This window comes from Protopterus annectens, chromosome 1.part0, assembly GCF_019279795.1.
Source record: "Protopterus annectens isolate FY-2018-M chromosome 1.part0, PAN1.0, whole genome shotgun sequence".
Lineage (NCBI taxonomy): Eukaryota > Metazoa > Chordata > Ceratodontiformes > Protopteridae > Protopterus > Protopterus annectens.
In genome coordinates this window covers 1,688,463,487-1,688,484,933 of record NC_056725.1, presented here as the reverse complement: position 1 = coordinate 1,688,484,933, position 21,447 = coordinate 1,688,463,487, and the positions used below count along the sequence as shown (strand labels likewise).

Here is a 21,447-nt window from a genome sequence, read left to right as displayed (position 1 = left end):
ATGGACTAGAGCATCTTTCAGTGACTCCCTGAGGGGGGATCAGGGCAAAATAGCTGCTGCACTTGCTGTTGTGGGGAGAAACAAAGAGGGTGCAGCAAGGCTGGCCCCAATGATGGAAAATCACTTCCACTGCAGACTGTTTGAGAGACCACTTGTGAGGCATCAGAATGGACCTGCTTAATTTGTCCCCTAACACACTGGTTTTCCCTGGAATGTGCATTTCAACTAGAAAACAGTTTGAAAAGATCACCCATTGCCACACTCTCATGACCTCTCTGCAAAAAGGGTAAGATCGAGTTCCTTCTTGTTTGCTGATATACAAGACAATAGACATGTTGTTGGTCTGATTCACAACAATCCCCTAGATGAAGAGCATCTTAGAATGCCTGCAACGCTAATAGGAATGTCCATAGTCACTGTTGGCCATTGAGGGGGTAAAACAAAATGCTGGTTAAGATAAATATCCAATTGGATCCACTACTGGATGTGGCATTTGAAAATCAGAGTAAGCTTGATTGGAAAAAATGGGGTGGTCAAAGAATAGACCATTGGACAACTAGAGTCCACTGAAGCAGACGCATACAGTAATGTGCTAAAGAAGTAGGACTATTGCTGCTGTCATAGACCCCAATGCTCTAAGAATAAACCTGGCTATAGGAGATGGGTGGGAAAGGATCTGATGAACCTGAGATTTGAGAGTGTCTATGTGATGAGTTGGTAGGGATGCATTTTCTGATGCTGTGGTCAGATGTGCACCAATAAACTCCAGGCTCTGTACTGGTCTCAGCTTTGATTTGGTGTAATTTATTCTTATTCCCAGTGAGTGGCAAATCTGGAGCAAACAGTCCCTGGATTGTTGAAGGCAATGCATGGAGGGGGTGGTGAGGAACCAGTAATCTAGACATGGAAACACTCAAAATCCTTTTAGTTTCAAGTGAGCTGCTATCACTGCCGTACATTTGGTTACCACCCTAGGGGTTGTGCTGAGTCCAAAGGGTATGGCTCTGAATTGGCAGTCACTGGCTCCCTGACAAAAGTGTAAATGTCTTTGGGACAATCTGTTTATTTTGATGTAATAGTATGCATCCTAAGTTCTACACATCCTTGCAAAGAATGGGCAGAATAGACTGTATGGTGACCATTCAGAACTTTGATTTTTTTTTTTTCACACACTGGTTTAATTTGCTCAGATCCAAAACTGGTCTGAGGTCCCTATCTTTTTGGGCAGTAAAAAGAAACATGAGTAAGTACAAATTGAATCCTATTTGGTCTGGGGGGACCTCTTGGTTGACACTCTTTTGTCTAGCACCTTTTGAATTTCTTGTGCTGCTACTTTACTCTGACTGGGGGGATTGTTGGAAAGCTTCTATCTTTTGCAGAAAGGAATCTGGAAAAATGAAATGGAATAACTTCTGGATATAACTCTTAGCACCCATAAATCTTCTGTTATATTTATAACCATAAAAAACAAACAAACAAAAAAAAACGGACTACACCAGTGATAAAATCAACATAGTACTTTAATGGACAAACTTTACACCGATAGTTAAAACTGACTAAGTGCTTCCACTGGAATTTACATAGGGAAGTCGGTCAGAAAGTTGAGAGAAAGGGTTATGGAACATGTGAGGGATACCAAAAACAAAAGGATGAGAGTAGTGCACTACATCTGCACAGTACACTATGTAAGAATTTTAAAAGATTTTTTTTTCGTAATAGACAGGGTTTATCATAAGGATAGAGGGGGTGATGTAGATTTAGAGGCTGCCATCAGAGAAACTAAATGGCAATTTAGGCTAAATGCAAAGCATGAGCCAGGTCTTAATGATGGTATATCTATGGCTCCTATACTTAAACAGAGAGCTTTGATGGTTTGGAGAAATGTGTAGCTTGGTGTTAATTTTATGCATATTCTTTGTTTATTTTTATTTTTTCATTGTAGGTTTACAGCCTGTAGTTTATACAAATGCATTTTTTTTGTTTTTTTATTGGGTTTATATTTCTTAAATGATACACTGTAACATATGTTTCACATAAAAAAAAGTTTTTAACATTGCTTGATTGGGAATCAATTATCATTCCAGATAGGAAATTGTTCATTGATTAATTAGTTATTATAAAAGGAAGAGTTTTTTATTGCACTTTTGACTCTGAAGATGGCCTATTAGAGTTCGGTGAAAGCACTTAGTCAATTTAACTCTTGGTGTGGAGTTTGTCCATTAAAGTACTATGCTGATTTTACTACTGGTGTGGTCCGTTTTTTTTTTTTTTTTTTATATGGTTATCAGTTTAAGTTAAGGCTTTGCCTTAGTTTTAATGGTCTTCTGTTATATTTGCCCAGGCATCTAGGTGCAAGGGCAATCATCCCTCGAGTGCCACCACAGGCCAACAATTGGGCAGTACTTCAGGACCGCTGGAAGGGTCTGTCTGGAAAAGAACTGCAGAAACCCTTATTTTGCAGGCCTCCTCTGCCTCTAGGGTGATATCTACTATTGAAACTGCTTCATCTTCCTCTACACGAGTTGTCCCCACATGAATCCTGGAAAAATACCTGAGATTTGCAGAACCACATTTTCTTACTACCTCTTTGATTGCTAGAAAAGGTTCATTAAGGAGTAGAAAACTTGATTCCCATGGCAGATAGAGTCTTCTCTTCTTGTTTGCTGTGGGTAAGCATCCCTTTAAGTGATGGATCAAATCAAGATGTGCCATCAAAGGAAGCATTGATGAAAGACATCTTAAAAGACTCCACAAAGTTGTACAGTCATATCCAGTCATGTCTCCTTATGGCAATGCCTGAACTGGCAGCCCATGAGGTGCCTTCAGCTGTGTGAGAGATCAACTTCATGGAAGCATTGGAAATTGACAAAAGGGTGGCCAATTGAGAGTACAATCTTTTGAAATCCTCTGCGCACATGGACTCTGAGAGAGAATCTGATAGTTCCTTAGTCAGATCTCTCTGTAGTCTTATGAAATGTGCCAGGTAATTAAGATACCTCAAGGCAAAGACTCACTTTCCAAATCTGCCCAGTGCCTAGACTCAGTTTGGCAAATGGACAGAAGAGCTCTGTTCTGCTAGCTCTTTCTTAGTGGCTGCTGCCACCACCATAACATCTACTGGGACTCTTTTGCTCCAGTTGGGTCTATCCTTAAGAGGAGCTAAGAATTTGTCAGGTCATTTTGGATGGGGTTCAACAGTATCCAGCTCCTTCCATGCCCAGCCGGAAACTAAATCAATGAGTTCATGTGCTGGGGGGGGGGGTATCCCAAGGCACAGATGGGCCAGAACCAAAAGGTTACAAAAATACTGACTCCTCTGGAGAAGGATTTTTGAAAGACCAACCAACTTTCTGTCTGAGGATCTCTAACATGTCTACAAAGGAGATATCATCTGGTGGTGATCTAGGGGACCCTTCTTCTTCTTCATCGAAATCTATATCCTCTGTGAGAGATTCCACAGGGAATCTATTTGCCTCCTCTTGCACATTCTCTTCCAATGGATCTCCTCTGGGGGATGCACAGGGGAAAAATCTGAAGGGGGGGTTCCTCTATGGGAACTGAATGGAAGCTAGTTAGTACTGGCTGTCCTTGTGGAATAGGCCTAATCAATTCAGAGTTCATAACCAAGGAGGGAACAGGGAGTGGATCTGAGGGACAACAGACCAGCTCTGTATAAAAAGAAAAAGCCCATTTCATGACCTAAAAGGAAGATGGGCCTGGAGAACCAGTGGCCACCCACAATGCAGCCGAGACTAAGTACAGGTATATCATGACTCCTACCAGATCTGTGCCTCAAGGAAGGAGCTATCCAGCACTGAGGCTCCAAGGGGCAAAGATGGATTCAATAACATCGGACTAGCTCCTGGCCCCACGGATCTGATGCCAACACTTCAGCTCCAAGACCCATTCCAATATGAAGGCACAGGAGCGGAGTTATTCAGGCATGCTGTCAAAGTCAAAGAGGTGATTTTTTATGGATCTGACTTCAGACTTCTTGGGGCTGTCAGATCCTGGGACTCAGAAACTGTGGGATGGATCACGGAAGGAGACAAAATTGTATGAGAAGTGGCTGAAAAATGTATGGATTCCCCCCCTCTGGATATGAGCTCTGAGAAATTTTCACATCATCTTATCCACATCTGCCTCTGATAAACTTCTGGAGGATGTGGTGGACTGTGGCCTTGAATGCTTCTTGGGAGTCTGCATGAAAGGAGAGTGCAGAATAGGAGAAATTGGATCCAAGATGAGCTTTGGTAAACACATTATTTGCATTTGTGAGGAGCCACATTTTGGATCCGAAGGTCTGGGGTCCGAGGTAGGAGACATAAGGCTGGCCATTATTATAATAGGATCCAAAACTTTGTGATCCCATGGTTTTGGATCTAAAGACCGAGCTTTCATATCTGAAGGCATCGGATCTGAGGATTTTTGAATTTTATTTAGCAGTTCTGACGAAGTCCTAGAGAACTTCAGCGGAGAACATTTTCTATGCTCCAAATCAGTAGATTTTGTAGTTTTGCCAGAGGTCTGAACCCTAGAAGAAGATGTTGAAGCAGGAGGAAGAAGTTCTTTTAAAATTAGTTTGCTGTGTCAGTCAGTCAATGCCCTGGAATAAAAAGCAGTGCAAACACTGCAGTTAGTTTCCAGATGAGTGGCTTCAACACAATAAACATACTCCTTGTGGGCATCCAAGTTTGGGATTTTATGCCCACAAGAAGTGCATTTCTTGAATCTTGTCTGTCAGACATGACAGGAAAGGTAAAATTGACAGTGCTACTAAACAAACACTGAAAGGAATATGAGGAGAAAAAATATTTATTTATTTATTTTGAAGAATTAGAAAGGAAAGGAAGAAAGAAAGATTACCAGCAATAGTAATCAAGAAAATACCCTGTGTTATAGGATAAGGAAGAGAATGCCAACAATGGTAAAAAAAAGAAAATACTATAAATATAGTAACGAGCCTGATGCTATGGTGTAAAACTAAGAGGGAGGTCAAGAAACAAAGGAACCAGAATTATTTAGGCAAGAATAACAAAATCACTTATGAAATACTAAAATGATTGCTCAAGAGAAGGACCCTGCGTCTGAGCACGACAGCGGAAAATGAGATCTGGGGATTTGAGGATGGACAAGAGCATTGTGGGTAGAGGGCGGAGCTCAACAGCTGGATCCAAAGTCTATAGTATGCGGATGTGTCAGATCTGAGGATCAGACCTAAACCCATTTGTTGAGCAAGAATGAAAAGGACATCATCAGATCTGTATGGTAAACTTTTGTAAGCAATTTCTGTTAAGGCAGTTTTATGATTTAACACACCATAGTAGAAATCATAACTTTTTGATGTATAAGTTAGTGTAGGAGCATAACCTTTAAGTAAAGTTGCAGCAGCTCTCCAATTATTGGTGGAGGCATTCAAATCTAGCTTGCAATATGCTGTAAGTCAATGGGGAGTACATCAGAGAGAGCTAAAGTCACACTGATAGCAATTTAAGTACGAGTTAAGTAAGAGAATAGTTAAGATGGTGGTTTTAAAGTCAGGAATGGTGGTATGATGACTGGATGAATTCAAAAGAGCATTTTTTAAAACATAAACTAAAAGATGCAACTGTTCTGTTGAGAGACCAAATTTCACAAGTCCCAAACTGAAATTCACACAAAAAGAAGAAACTGGCCTCACCACGATAAGCTTTGAAATAAAACTCCTTAGTCCTTGATGCAAAAGTAGATTTAAAACTTTGTATCTTTATTCCATGTAACAAAAAAGTTGATAAGCGCTTTCGCATAGATACAACTATGCTTCATCAGATAAAAGTTATCTGATGAAGCATAGTTGTATCTATGCGAAAGCGCTTATCAACTTTTTTGTTACATGGAATAAAGATACAAAGTTTTAAATCTACTTTTGCATCAAGGACTAAAGAGTTTTATTTCAAAGCTTATCGTGGTGAGACCAGTTTCTTCTTTTTGTGTGTATTTTTTAAAACATCTTAATTAAATCATCGCATTTTAAGACATGACATGAGAATGCATACATTAACAGAAAAGAAAACAAATCATACTAATATCTTCCAGTGTTATTTTTTTTGCGCTCTACATATGTTTGCATTTTAACAATTTTCATTCACTCCAGCATTACATATTTTGTTCAGTTCTTGCTTTCCATTAAACCTAACTCCTCCTCCTGGATATTATTCTGTGTGTATTGTTTCCATGGAACTCTAAAGTGTCTTCAACCATTTCCAATGGAGAATAACTGTGCTTTGAATTTCTTTATTGGTATACAAGTTAAGACTCCAAAATGTGTTATTACTAGTCTTTTCTCAAGCTTACTCCAAGAGCAGATGACCCCCCTCCATGAATTTAATTAATACTTTAGACTTTATCATCCCCTAGTGTGACTCCAGCCACAGAAAGTGGTTCAGAAAAGACAAATACTGAGAAAGAGGAGGAAAGAAGAAGGCAAATGGTAAATTACCATTTGTTAAGCAAAACAGCTTAAAACAATAAAATGTGCACTCCTGCCAAAAGAACAAGCAAGTCTGACTTTTGGAATGGACTACAGTAAACAGCACCGGTGCACATTTTAGCTAAAAATAAAAGAAGCTTGCTAACTGCTTGGCAAAACAAAGACATACAGAGAGACAGAGAGAGAGAGAGAGAGAGAGAGAAAGAGATGGGTGGATATCAGGAAGGTCCAGTGTTATTAAAAACTTAGTTCTATCTTTAAGGAGAGACAAATCAAGCAAGATCCTCTCTCAAATGAAATATTATGGAAAACAATAATACTGCCTGGTAAGACAAAGTACAAAAGTAAAATATAAATGCAAGTAACACTCTGTATATATGCATGTCAGAATTCCCTTATTCCATCATCTCAGATCATACTGCTAGTGTTAAATGATGGCATCCTGATTTTTGATCCTTTGGCTCTGAAATGTTAAGACTTTTTCCTACCAAGAAGTAAAGTATAGGAGCTCGTCTTCATGCATGCCAGTTATAACAGTGGTAAAAACAATGGTGCAGCTAGCTATTTTGGTATAGTCTCCTGAGCACTCACCTCAAATTTAACTTGAGTAGCAAAAAAGGAGCTCTAATATCTTTTAATTTGTAGCAAACTGGTACAGTTTAAGCCACACTGCTAATGTGCTTCAGTTCTGACCACAAATTTCAGAAATGAAAGTCAGTAATGCACTTAAGACCAATTGTGCCCTCTAACAATTTATGCCCAGCACAGCACAGCTGCCCCCTTTGCTCCTACCTAACTACACTTCTGAGTACAATGGATTGGCAGGTGGAACCAACTGCAAATGAGAATTTACAGCACTGATACACGCATAAAGAAATCTAATATACAACACAGTGAGTAACCTTGCAAATCTTACCTCTGAGTAAAGAGAAGGGCTGGACTGCCTCCTGGTTATTTTTTTTTCTGTTATGCCAAATAACCTTCCATCCAGTCTTTCTATCATTCCTGATTCCAGAGCTTGAAATGCATCAACAATCTCAGGTCTCCTGTTGAAGCAACAACAAACATTAAAATAAAAGATAGTTTCTTTTAAGTGGAAATTCTGTTAGTTTCTGCTACTGTGGAGCTGCTTACCTAGACCAGGGAATATTTATTTACTTGTTTATGTATGTATTTATTTATTTTTTTATCCACTGGTTAACCAGAAAGATTGTCAGATTCAACAGGAACTTTTCCAGCTGCAATACTGAGTACATGACAAACAATGAATATGAAGAAAAACAGACACAATTAACATAATAAAATACAAACGAATACGCATACTAGCATGGCACACCAAGTTTGACAGAAAGATAAAAGCAATTTGAATCAGAATAATCATTCCTTTATAATGTACAATTTATACCCCAGTGGAAGATAACAGCAAATACTGTGGCTTTATTGTAGATGTTATAGTACAATACAACACAGAGTAACAGCAAGATTAACAGGGAAGGACAAGCACTGCATTTCTTTATGAAATAAGCAAATATTTTATTTAGGAGCTCAAACTGCAAAGATTGGGTGACAAGCTGATCTTAAGAAGGGCTGAATTCCATAATCTGGGGAATCATGATGTAAAAGGCTTTGATTTAATTTTAATTTACTTAACTAACAACCAAGTAAATGAATCGGCCCTTCTTGGATTCCTTTCAATCATGACCTCGGCCACAATGGAAAGAGAAATATAGTACATATACAGACAATTCTGTGTATCCAATTAACTAGCATGTTTTTATGAAGAAGGTGGAGTAACAAGAGGAGACCCATGCAGACATGGAAAAACATGAAGAGCTCTGCATGGATGACGGCTGAAAGGCAGAAATGAACCCAAAACCACAATAATAGAAAAGTCTTATAACTGAGTCACTGTGCAGTGCTGACTCCTAATTTAAATTTATACAAAGATTTCAAGAGAGAGTTTTGCAAAGAAGATGAAGGAAGAATTCTGGAGAACTGAGCAAGCTGCAGAGCATCAGCCAGGCTTGGGAAAAAAGTGAATAAGAGAAGCAGATGCTTCTTAGAGTAGATGGCAGGCAGACCGTTCTTTGCAGTGTAATACAAGAATGCATACGGGAAGGGTGAAAGAAGATAAAGTAAATCAAAGTTCTGTGCTTACATTTCAATATTTTTTGTTTGTGAAATGTGTTTTGTTTCACTCAGGCTGAGCCTAAAATTGCGCAATACTGAGCACTGCACTACACTGGTAAACTGATATAAATAAAATAAACCATAATGACAGATATGTAGGAATGTGGTCCATCTTTACCTACTGTTAGGAGTTAAGGACAAAAGGACCTGGGTAGCTCAGCAACAACATTTCCAGTATCACCATGCTCCTTCCCTTTTCCCATAATGCTATGTGCAAAAGGAACCATCTCCAAATTTCTGTTAGACTATTTAAGATATAGCAAAAGATAATAAAGAAAACATAGGAACAAGAGTTATCCCAAATCCAAAGGTATGGGGAAGGAAGAAAGATCGTAGAGCTATATGGACCACAGTCCTACACATCTACCATAATGGTAAGTACACATCTGTATGTGCTTGGACTCTAGTCACCTTCCTCTGCTCTTAAAACAGAGTGCCAAGAAAATGGTAGTGGGTGCCTGCCCAACAGAAACGTCACCAAGGAAGTGAACCCAGAGGACCATAAACATATGTAAATATCTCACAGATGTTTCACAAGCTTAGTGGAAGTGTGTGCAAAGCTATGCAGACAACATACTTCTCTTTGATCATCATGTATTCACTATTGTAAGAAAGTCCTTTTTCACTGCACAGCATATTACTAAGGGTCTGGCATCCATGTTCAGGGATGTGATCATTCCACTGCATGATGCACTCATATAGACTTTCTAAATGTCTGGCTTCCTTTTGAGCCAGTTTGTGTTGCTCAACTCAACAACTTTTCTTGAAGACACAACTTTCTCTGCAAATTTTGCCTATTTCCATTCTCACGGTGTCTATTTTTTTGCCACAGTATTGGTTGTCAAACTTCTTCCTTGCATTTCATCACATTTGTCTCATACAAATGTCTACAAATCTCCCTACAGAGCTTTCCATCTTACCATGAATAACACAGGACTTTGGCTTAGTGCCTTAACCAACAACCAGCTTCAGGCTGCAGAATTTCCCATGTTTTTTGTATTCTTACTTTGTCTCCAACTTCCTCCCTTTCTGACTTCCATCTTGGAGATTCCAGTTTCAACTGTTTTTATTCCAGAATTTCATTTACTTTAAAATGGTGGTCACGCATCATAATACAGTTGAAGATGGTAATCTGCATTTCAAACTTCTGTCCATTATCAACTGGACTGGTGAGAGACTGAGTCCCTGCAAAACTGTATTCCTATATTACACAACTGTAAGATAACAACTACTGTAACAGTTCTTTTTCATAATTTGTTTTACTGTTTGTCTAGTTCTTCCCTTTGTTCACTGGATTGTCAGGACTAGATGTTATATGTCTGAATTCCTAACATTTGCACTGCAGATGGCTATAGATATGGCAATATCAGGTATCCTTTGTCTTTGGAATATACACACTTTTTTACTGGAAGTTTTCTTAGTATGTTTCATAGTTTCATAGTTTAGTACTAGGCTATCTGCCCTGGGGCATTTGTAAGCCTAGCCATAGTGATGTGGCTTTCGCCACCCCATGAAATGGTACAAAAATGTACAGAATAGATTTAGAATACTGTGCCTCTGTCTAGTAGTGACACAGATGTGACCCCTGGGGTAAACTTACAATCTCCCATTCACTCATCATTACTTTAAAATGGTGGTCACGCATCATAATACAGTTGAAGATGATAATCTGCATTTCAAACTGTTGGGTTGATCTGCCATGGAAGCATGGCTTTCCTTAGTCCCTGCTCCTCTGAATGTTGCACACTCTTAATAGATTGCCCAGTGTTTGTTTCCTTCTGACTCAGGTTGCCAGTCCTCCTCCATAGTGGTGCTCCTGTTTCCTGGGGGAGGACTGGACCTGACAGTTATTACTGTTGCACACAAAGGTTTGGCTGACTTTACTTAGTTACTCCTATCTCTCCACATTTGTACATACCCCAGTAGATGTGCAAGTGGATGATGTGCTATGGGTATTGTGCAGTACAACTGCCTACCTTTGTGAGTAGTATAAGCCTGCACCCATTCCCACCCCCTGAATAGATTCCTGTGCATGCTTTCCCACTCTCCACTGGGGAAATTGATGCCGCATGTGTGCTCCTGGATATGTACCCCACCCTTCTCCATGAGAAAGATGATGGGCAAAGCCCCTTAAATCCTCCCTGTCTCTGCCAACTCTGGCAGGTGTCTGTGCCACTAACTCAGTTTTCCATTACATGGATCATAGTCAGCTCTTCTTTTACTTTATTGGAGCTGGCATAGGAATATAGGAATATGGACTTCATTTTACTAATCACATCCATGTTCATTATATCTGTGAGTTTGATTACTTTAAGGAGTCAGCAATAATAATCTACATAAATAAAATAAATAAACTGCCTATATCACATAAAGGTATAAAGCCCTAACTACAGATATCTTGAGTTCAGGTTAGTGGCTCAGGCACTGGAGGAGCTGGCTGGAGGAAGACAGGAATGACAAGGCAGTATCTGCTTTACTTTCTCTGGCTGGATGACAGGGAGTGCAGGTCTGGGGTGTGATCTCCATATAGTCTATCTCTCTCCAGTCAAGACTGGAAATTAACACAGATGACTGCTTTGAAGCCAGGCAGGATCACCTGGGGGGATATCTCATGTCCTCAGCAGATCCCCACTGCACATCAGCCCTCCAGGCCAGAGCAGACATGTGCACTATGGAATATAGGGTTTAAGGAGAAAAACAGTGATCACAGGCAAATAATGGCAATACTCCCACCTCTCCCCCTTACCTCTAGGGGAAAAATGTACCACAGGGTTGTTATCCTGGGAGATCAAATGGGTGAAGAGAGAGTTAGTGATTACAGACCAAGAGCAAAAAGAAAACACACACACACACACACACACACACACACACACACACACACACACACACACACACACACACACACACAATACACAGCTTCTTTGAACTGGAACAAATCTGTGCTCATTCTGCTCCATGGATATCTCAGTGCTGGATACTAAATCATTTCTTCTTTTGAACTGTTATGTCATTAACAGTAAATGTCACAGATCTCAGTTACATGGTATACATGAACTGATATTTCTCATTGACACATTAAATAGTTCTTTCTTTGCACTTTACTATTCACAGATATGATTCAGGTATCTTCTGTGTCATTAGTTCTCTTGAATTAATTGAAAACTAATATTCTCTCAAATCTGACTATTAAACCACAGACACAACTTATTTCTTCCTTGCAAAAATTGTTTTCCTTTCTGATAATTTTCTGCTCAGGCCAGCCTCACACTGCAATGTCTTTTAGTAACCAGTATTTCTAAGTCACTGTCAATTCATCTCTGGAATTATTTAACTTTTTCTTAGGAACAGGGGAACAAATTAAGGCAAGTGATCATTAGAGCCACAAGATGCCTAGCCATATATACTTTTAAGTAAACACAATTAAAAGTTCATTTTGTAACTGATAACTGGATATTACCCAATGAAGCTCCACTTCTGCTTCTAACAATTCTTAATACTTCTCTGGTAATTACACTCTGTTTAGCGTATCTACTATGCACATTTACTTTGCTGGTGTGTATTTCACTTTAAAATCATATTTATTTATAGTAAGTAGCATTCTCTACAAATACAAAGGTGCCTTGTATAAAGAATTTCTGATTATGATTTGTAAGGGTTTATGGCCTGATTTTACCTGTAATTCCTTACAACAAACATACTCATGGAATTTCTCATATCCTTGCTTTACTTTTAAGAATTCTTTTTCTATATGAGCATATTTGTTTTGTGCATCTGTAAATGTTCTTAACTCACAGGAAAACTCATCTTCTCTCTTGTAAAATGACAGCTACTGTACCATTCTAACTAGCATCTACTGGCAACAAAACTGGGTATTCAAATCATACTATGCTAATGCTGATACTTCTGTAGCTAGTTTCTTTAACATCCACGGATACATTTTATTCAAACAGCTTTCTTAGAGGCAAAGTTGTAGTAGACATTTTTGGGACAAACCGTGCAGGATTACATCATCAATGCTAAAAAAACACAATAATGCTTACAGGTCTTCTGGCTCACAACGGGTCTAGGACTCTTGCATGAATGCACTTTTTACTGAATAGTGATTGGGCAGACATACTTACGCGAAAATGGTTTTCACCGAAGCAGTATTTTTGCATAAGTATGCCTGTTGTGCTGGTCATACTACGGTGCGGATAAAGGAAAATTCCCTTTTCCCCACTGTAGTGTGATCTCGGAGTGAGAATATTAAAGTAGGGGGGTAGGCTTGCCCCCTGCGTAAAAGTAGATTTAATGTTTGTTTGTTTTTTTTAACACACTTACACACTTGAGCAAAAGTGCTTTTTCGGTGAAAGTGCTTTTGTTAAAATGTGTTCAGTGATAGTGGATTCGGACTGTTGAACTTTCGTTCAACAGTCCTAGATCCCAGACATAAGAAGTGCATGACGTGTCAAATACAACTGCTAAAAGATTAAGACAATATAATTTCAAGTTAAATAAAAGCAAATGAAAGACAGGAAATTAATGTATCATATTCTAACATCATCATAAGGACTGAAACCTGAATCAGAAAAAATAAAGCTGTTGTGCACATCTGATCCTGCAATAAAAGAGCATTAGTTTCTGACCCCACAGTAACAGCTAATCAGTTATGTTTAGAACACATTCTAAACCTTCAATTAGCTTTGTAACAGTTCTTTGAAACAACTAATTTGCTTCAAAATATCAAATACAATATAAGTGATGTGTACCTTCCAACTGTCACAGTGAATATATACAATTTGGAGATTCCATCATACAGCTTTTTCTGCCACAATCCCTGATTTGCATCTAGTACTGAAAATAACATATGACATTGTTCAGACATCTCTAGCTGCAATATTATTTTTCAATCACTTAAACATATCTTACAGATCAATACAAATGCAAAACAAGTCTTGTTGTATTATTCATCCATTCTACTACGTCCAAGGATTTCTTAGTGACACCTGTTTCCCATTCACTGATTGAACAGAATCTTTGTAGCAGTAGTAAACTACGGGTTCAAAATGAATCATTAAAAAAAGAACTTACCAAAGTTACCCTTTCTTTCAAACCAAAAATCCCAACATGGTTGATTATTATGCAAAAGAAAGGTAATATATACTGAAAAAAACACTTAAAAATGTACATTATCCTAATGCCACAGTACCAGTAGCATCAAGTAAATATGATTAGATATACAGTTTAGGTACTAGTATAGCCACTAGCATGCAATACTTTACTTGGATATCTCTGTTGAACAGACTCATTAAATAAAGATGAAACAGTGAAACATTCCACTTTACCCAACATCTCTATCTGAGGCAAACTTTCAAGACTCATATGTGCATATGTGAACAGAAGTAAAACGCTGAGGCACCCCTGCAAAAAGGAAGGAAGAAAACAGGAAGAAAATGAATGTGGTATCAGCACCTGTTATCCTCCCAGAATGCCAACCTCAGCACTAAGACAAAATGAATGTGGTATCAGCACCTGTTATCCTCCCAGAATGCCAACCTCAGCACTTAGACAAAATGAATGTGGTATCAGCACCTGTTATCCTCCCAGAATGCCAACCTCAGCACTAAGACAAAATGAATGTGGCATCAGCACCTGTTATCCTCCCAGAATGCCAACCTCAGCACTTAGACAAAATGAATGTGGTATCAGCACCTGTTATCCTCCCAGAATGCCAACTTCAGCAATAAGACAAAATGAATGTGGTATCAGCACCTGTTATCCTCCCAGAATGCCAACCTCAGCAATAAGACAAAATGAATGTGGTATCAGCACCTGTTATCCTCCCAGAATGCCAACCTCAGCAATAAGACAAAATGAATGTGGTATCAGCACCTGTTATCCTCCCAGAATGCCAACCTCAGCAATAAGACAAAATGAATGTGGTATCAGCACCTGTTATCCTCCCAGAATGCCAACCTCAGCACTAAGACAAAATGAATGTGGTATCAGCACCTGTCATCCTCCCAGAATGCCAACCTCAGCAATAAGATAAAATGAATGTGGTATCAGCACCTGTTATCCTCCCAGAATGCCAACCTCAGCAATAAGACAAAATGAATGTGGTATCAGCACCTGTTATCCTCCCAGAATGCCAACCTCAGCAATAAGACAAAATGAATGTGGTATCAGCACCTGTTATCCTCCCAGAATGCCAACCTCAGCAATAAGACAAAATGAATGTGGTATCAGCACCTGTTATCCTCCCAGAATGCCAACCTCAGCAATAAGACAAAATGAATGTGGTATCAGCACCTGTTATCCTCCCAGAATGCCAACCTCAGCAATAAGACAAAATGAATGTGGTATCAGCACCTGTTATCCTCCCAGAATGCCAACCTCAGCAATAAGACAAAATGAATGTGGTATCAGCACCTGTTATCCTCCCAGAATGCCAACCTCAGCACTAAGACAAAATGAATGTGGTATCAGCACCTGTTATCCTCCCAGAATGCCAACCTCAGCAATAAGACAAAATGAATGTGGTATCAGCACCTGTTATCCTCCCAGAATGCCAACCTCAGCAATAAGACAAAATGAATGTGGTATCAGCACCTGTTATCCTCCCAGAATGCCAACCTCAGCAATAAGACAAAATGAATGTGGTATCAGCACCTGTTATCCTCCCAGAATGCCAACCTCAGCAATAAGACAAAATGAATGTGGTATCAGCACCTGTTATCCTCCCAGAATGCCAACCTCAGCAATAAGACAAAATGAATGTGGTATCAGCACCTGTTATCCTCCCAGAATGCCAACCTCAGCAATAAGACAAAATGAATGTGGTATCAGCACCTGTTATCCTCCCAGAATGCCAACCTCAGCAATAAGACAAAATGAATGTGGTATCAGCACCTGTTATCCTCCCAGAATGCCAACCTCAGCAATAAGACAAAATGAATGTGGTATCAGCACCTGTTATCCTCCCAGAATGCCAACCTCAGCACGTAGACAAAATGAATGTGGTATCAGCGCCTGTTATCCTCCCAGAATGCCAACCTCAGCACATAGACAAAATGAATGTGATAGCAGCACCTGTTATCCTCCCAGAATGACAACCTCAGCACATTGACAAAATTAATATGGTATCAGCACCTGTTATCCTCCCAGACTGCCAACCTCAGCACGTAGACAAAATGAATATGGTATCGGCACCTGTTATCCTCCCAGAATGCCAACCTCAGCATGTAGACAAAATGAATGTGTTATCAGCACCTGTTATCCTCCCAGAATGCCAACCTCAGCACGTAGACAAAATGAATGTGGTATCAGCATCTGTTATCCTCCCAGAATGCCAACCTCAGCACTTAGACAAAATGAATGTGGTATCAGCACCTGTTACCCTCCCAGAATACCAACCTCAGCACTTAGACAAAATAAATGTGGTATCAGCACCTGTTATCCTCCCAGAATGCCAACCTCTGCACTTAGACAAAAATGAGTGTGGTATCAGCACCTGTTATCCTCCCAGAATGCCAACATCAGCACATAGACAAAATGAGTGTGGTAACAGCACCTGTTATCCTCCCAGAATGCCAACCTTAGCACTTGGACAAAATGAATGTGGTATCAGCACCTGTTATCTTCCCAGAATGTCAACCTCAGCACTTAGACAAAATGAATGTGGTATCATCACCTGTTATCCTCCCGGAATGCCATCCTCAGCACTTAGACAAAAAGAATGTGGTATCAGCACCTGTTATCCTTCCAGAATGCCAACCTCAACACGTAGACAAAATGAATGTGGCATCAGCACCTGTTATCCTCCCAGAATGCCAACCTCAGCACATAGACAAAATGAATGTGGTATCAGCACTTGTTATCCTCCCAGAATGCCAACCTCAGCACGTAGACAAAATGAATGTGGTATCAGCACCTGTTATCCTCCCAGAATGCCAACCTCAGCACGTAGATAAAATGAATGTAGTATCAGCACCTGTTATCCTCCCAGAATGCCAACCTCAGCATGTAGACAAAATGAATGTGGTATCAGCACCTGTTTTCCTCCCAGAATGCCAACCTCAGCACGTAGACAAAATGAATGTGGTATCAGCACCTGTTATCCTCCCAGGGTGCCAACCTCAGCACGTAGACAAAATGAATGTGGTATCAGCACCTGTTATCCTCCCGGGGTGCCAACCTCAGCACTTAGACAAAATGAATGTGGTATCAGCAACTGTTATCCTCCCAGAATGCCAAACTCAGCACTTAGACAAAATGAATGTGGTATCAGCACCTGTTATCCTCCCAGAATGCCAAAATCAGCACTTAAACAAAATGAATGTGGTATCAGCACCTGTTATCCTCCCAGAATGCTAACCTCAGCAGTTAGACAAAATAAATATGGTAGCAGCACCTGTTATCCTCCCAGAATGCCAACCTCAGCACTTACCTATTATCCTCCCAGAATGCCAACCTCAGCACTTAGACAAAATGAATGTGGTATCAGCACCTGTTATCCTCCCAGAATGCCAACCTCCGCACTTAGACAAAATGAATGTGGCATCAGCACCTGTTATCCTCCCAGAATGCCAGCCTCAGCACTTAGACAGAAAAGCTGCTTTTCTTTCCTTGTTCTAACACCCCTCTTCCTTAATTTGCTCTGTTCTGTCCGACTCTCATCAGTTTGAATCAGACTACTAATTCGCAGATACTGCCACACTCAGCAACCCTCGAGACTAAGAAAATAACTCAAGCCACCCCTACATTTCACAACTGACTACTGCTTCTCTATATGAAAAATAAAATAAATACAAATACAAACAATTAACACTGTACAGGAAGTGCAACTGTTAATTCTTCCAAATATGTAATTAGCTGTCCTATTCCAATATTCACCTAATTTTACTAATCACTTTCTTACAATATTAGGTATATGCCACAACATCCTCAACACAAAAGAAACATTTTATATGTGAAAAACATACTCTCTTACCAACATCCCAAAGAATAAGTCAAAAATGCATTAGCATGACTATTCCTATCCTATGTCTATGTACAACCTACTCCTTTCCCTTATTCATATATAATCTTGGCCTTTTGCACCACAAACCAAAAACTTCTCCCTGCTGAACACTCCCCACACTTCATTCATCAAAGCATCTTCACCTACTATGGCTGCAGTAAAGTTCCAGTGCAAGTTAACATTCAGCACTGAGTTATACGTGGTTTAAACCTTGTACACTTTTAAAATGTTCCCTTAACAAGCTGCATATAAAGTTTCACAGCCACTCTATTAAACTAGAGTACATTTTGGTCTTGGTCATTTCTCTAAAGTAACAGTTATAGTGTCAAACTGGTGTTTGTGACACATACAATCTACTGTAGCAGTGTGTGTGGGGGGGGGGGGGGGTTAAACTGTCACTGTTTTCTAACTAATGCTCACAAAGTATTAACACCTTGAATGTATGCATCAGTGACTTTCTAGATATCTTCAATACCCGTATGATAAAGCCTTCTATTATTAATGCCAACAAAATAGTCACCACTGTTTGCTTTTAAATGGAGAGTTCCCAATGGCTAACTCAAAATGCAAGCCAGATTATGTTGCTGATGAATGTGTTCTGAAGTTTTGTGAAATTTTACTTTATGGCATTATATATTATTTTCCAAAAAAAAAAAAAAAAAACTGAGGCATACCTGATGCAGAAACGTACTGATAACTGTGACTACATCAGCAAGAATGTTGAAGTAGCTAAAGGAACTCAGCTGTTGAAATGTCTACCTAACTTCCCTGCTTGGCATTTATTTCATGGCATACTATTATCCCAGGGTCAAAAGTAGTGCATCTCTGATTATTTTGTTCCACTCACCCAATTGTTTTATCATTCATACCATCTTAATCACTGACAGCAAATAATACAGGATCCTTTTATTATGAATGCACTTTTCTTAGATGCTTAGAATCTATCCATCCATTGAACTGGGGGGGGGGGGGGGGGTATTTCATTATGATTATTTTTTTATTTCCTTTCCTTTTTTCACTTATGATTATGTGACATGGTCATCCTTCAAATTTTCATAATACCTGTTCATAAAATTTGCTACTTAATTGTATAATAATTTATACACAGGAAATGGCTAATTGCCTTCACTGAAATAATGAATATTTACTTTGTAGAACTTGCTGGTGTGGCTGGTGCTATATATAAATATATATATATATATATATATATATATATATATATATATCTGGTTCGATTCTCGGCTGGGGTGCCTTCTGTGTGGAGTCTGCATGTCCAACCTCTGGTCGCGTGAGTGTCCTTCTGGTGCTCCAATTTCCTCTTACATCCCAAAGACATGCTGTAGGCAGATTGGACACTCTAAATTGGCCCTAGGCGTGAGTGCATGCGTGTGTGCCTTCTGTGTACCGGGCTGGCAACTCAACACCTTAAAACTATATGTATACATATATATATATATATATATATATATGTATACATATATAATATATGTCTGTGTGTGAGTGCATATACACACACACACACACACACACACACACACACACATATATATATATATAGAGAGAGAGAGAGAGGGAGATCTACCTTGTTTTATCGAAGTTTCAAAACTTCAAAACCCACATGGCCGATCAAAGTTTTGAAACTTTGAACACTTTGAATTGAGACTGTCATACAACATGGAATGGGAGATTCACCATTTTACTCACTGTAGTACGATCTCTGCGCTGGTATATTTAAGTAGCAGGTTGTGTGGGGGGTGCAGGAGGGCTTGCCCCCCTGCAAAAACATTAAGGTAAAACTTTTTGTTTAGGTTTAGTGTTTTTGTTGTAGTTTCAAAGTTTCAAAACTTCGATCATATGGTTAGGGCCATATGGTTTTCAAAGTTTTGAAATTTTAATAAAGCAACATCGAACTACATATATATATATATATATATATATATATATATATATATATATATATTTACCTTGACAAAAATTAACACGAACATGTTGCATGTTCGGAATAGTGAGAAATAACATCTCAGGATGAAACGTCAGCTATTCTGACTGTCGGCAGTTGACACGTCGAAATCGATGTCACCCAACCAAATACTGGACCTGTGCCCCCCCCCCCCCCAAGGGACCCATGGTAGCACTTGTTTCTGAGTCCAGAGTGGTAGGGAATTCAGGTGCATTTAGGTGCTGGATGTGTTATGCAGGTCAATTCAATCGTGTGTGTTCATGGGGTTGTACGTCGCTTTTTTGATTGTGTAGTTATTAGTGTTCGGACATTTGTTGTTCGCACATACATCGAGTGACTATTTATAGGTAAACCACATATATATATATATATATATATATATATATATATATATATATATAAATATAAATAAATATGTATTAATCAACAAAGAGCACTGTTCGAGATGGACCATTTTCAGGCTCACCACAGAAAGAAACTGTACAGAGTACTAACTGCATTAGAGGGAATCCGTGAGGAAGGGGCCAGGCCTGGCTGAGGGAGCAGAACTTAAGAAGAAGGATACTGCAGGACATAGGAGGGGTAGTGCTACAGAAAAGAGGAGAGATTAGTGCGGGTATTGTTGTGTTAGAGGCCTATTATGGAATCAAGCGTTTTAGGTACAGACTGGAAGATAAATATGCTTGGTGCTGGCATTCTGATTTAAATGATACATTAGGTTAGAAAGCACTTGGTTGTAGAACGTATGAATAAAAAATTCTTGAGTTATCTAAATTTCTTGAGGATCTTTACTGAGAGTCAGTGTGACACCAGAAACTTGCATAAAATCTGATGTTTTCACTTTATGGGAAAGATTTATTTTCAAAATCTTTTAGATGGCTAAAAACTGTCAAAATTCGAGAAAAGTCTGTATATGTATTAAAGTCCATAAAGTACCATGAAACTTCTTTTTAGACTTCAGCTCTGGGTGTGAAAAACTGAATATATACTTTTCAAAAAGTACCAGGAAATCGATTTTAAAAATCAAGAAACTTCTCTGTCTGCAATTTTTAAGAATACAGCTTTCAGCAAGTATTGTTTTAAATACCTATTTTGTAGTTTTACAAGTTTTATTTTGGATTTCTTAGCTCATGCATAATCTGATAAACCTGAATTCTTTGTTAAAATAATGAGCTTCATTCATTGTGTTCTACAAGACCAGACAAGATCCTCTTGATACTATGCACTACATCATTACTGTTGAGTACAACCTTATTTCAAATAAACTGCTTCTCTGCAGTTTTATGAATATGTTAAGTATCTAGTAAATGTTATAGTGTTATCATACAGCCTTTGTAATACATTAAAACTGTCTGGTAATTGTTAGTTATAATACAATGTTTTTCAATGATTTCTTCATCATGTCTTAAGCACCATACTACAATGTGTCAAGCAAAAGTAGTTTTTTAAACTATGAGCAGTTTGGATAATTAATATCAACTGTGAAAAATATGCAGGCATCTAAATATTTAGATGCAATGCTGCATCAGTAAATAGATGTAATACAGCACACAAGTATTAAAGCAAGAAAAGAAAAACATTGTTTGCTGTTTGTAATAAGAAATATAGCTCTCAACTTTCAGTCCCAAAATATGGAAGACTGCCTCTCAGAATGTGGAACAAATGGGAAAGATGTTGAACACATATGTGACGTTGTGAGGTATTGCCAGCTGTCGTAGGAGAAACGAGGCAGTGCATGTGTGGCATATGACAGCATAACTGGTTTTGTTTTGTAAATAATCTTATGTCATTTGACTGTCACATTAATTTGTACAGATGCATGTATTC

General features: G+C 38.9%; 1 protein-coding gene across 2 annotated transcripts in view; it reads right to left on the bottom strand.

The window, feature by feature from the left end:
* The window catches only part of LOC122799515 (TRIO and F-actin binding protein), a 3,126,988-nt gene that overhangs the window by 2,270,806 nt on the left and 834,735 nt on the right, over positions 1 to 21,447 (bottom strand). For both annotated transcript variants that reach the window (XM_044068636.1, XM_044068645.1), the window contains exon 8: positions 7,386 to 7,515. In XM_044068636.1, the coding sequence (XP_043924571.1) occupies positions 7,386 to 7,515 (130 nt within the window). The remainder of the gene's footprint in view (positions 1 to 7,385; positions 7,516 to 21,447) is intronic.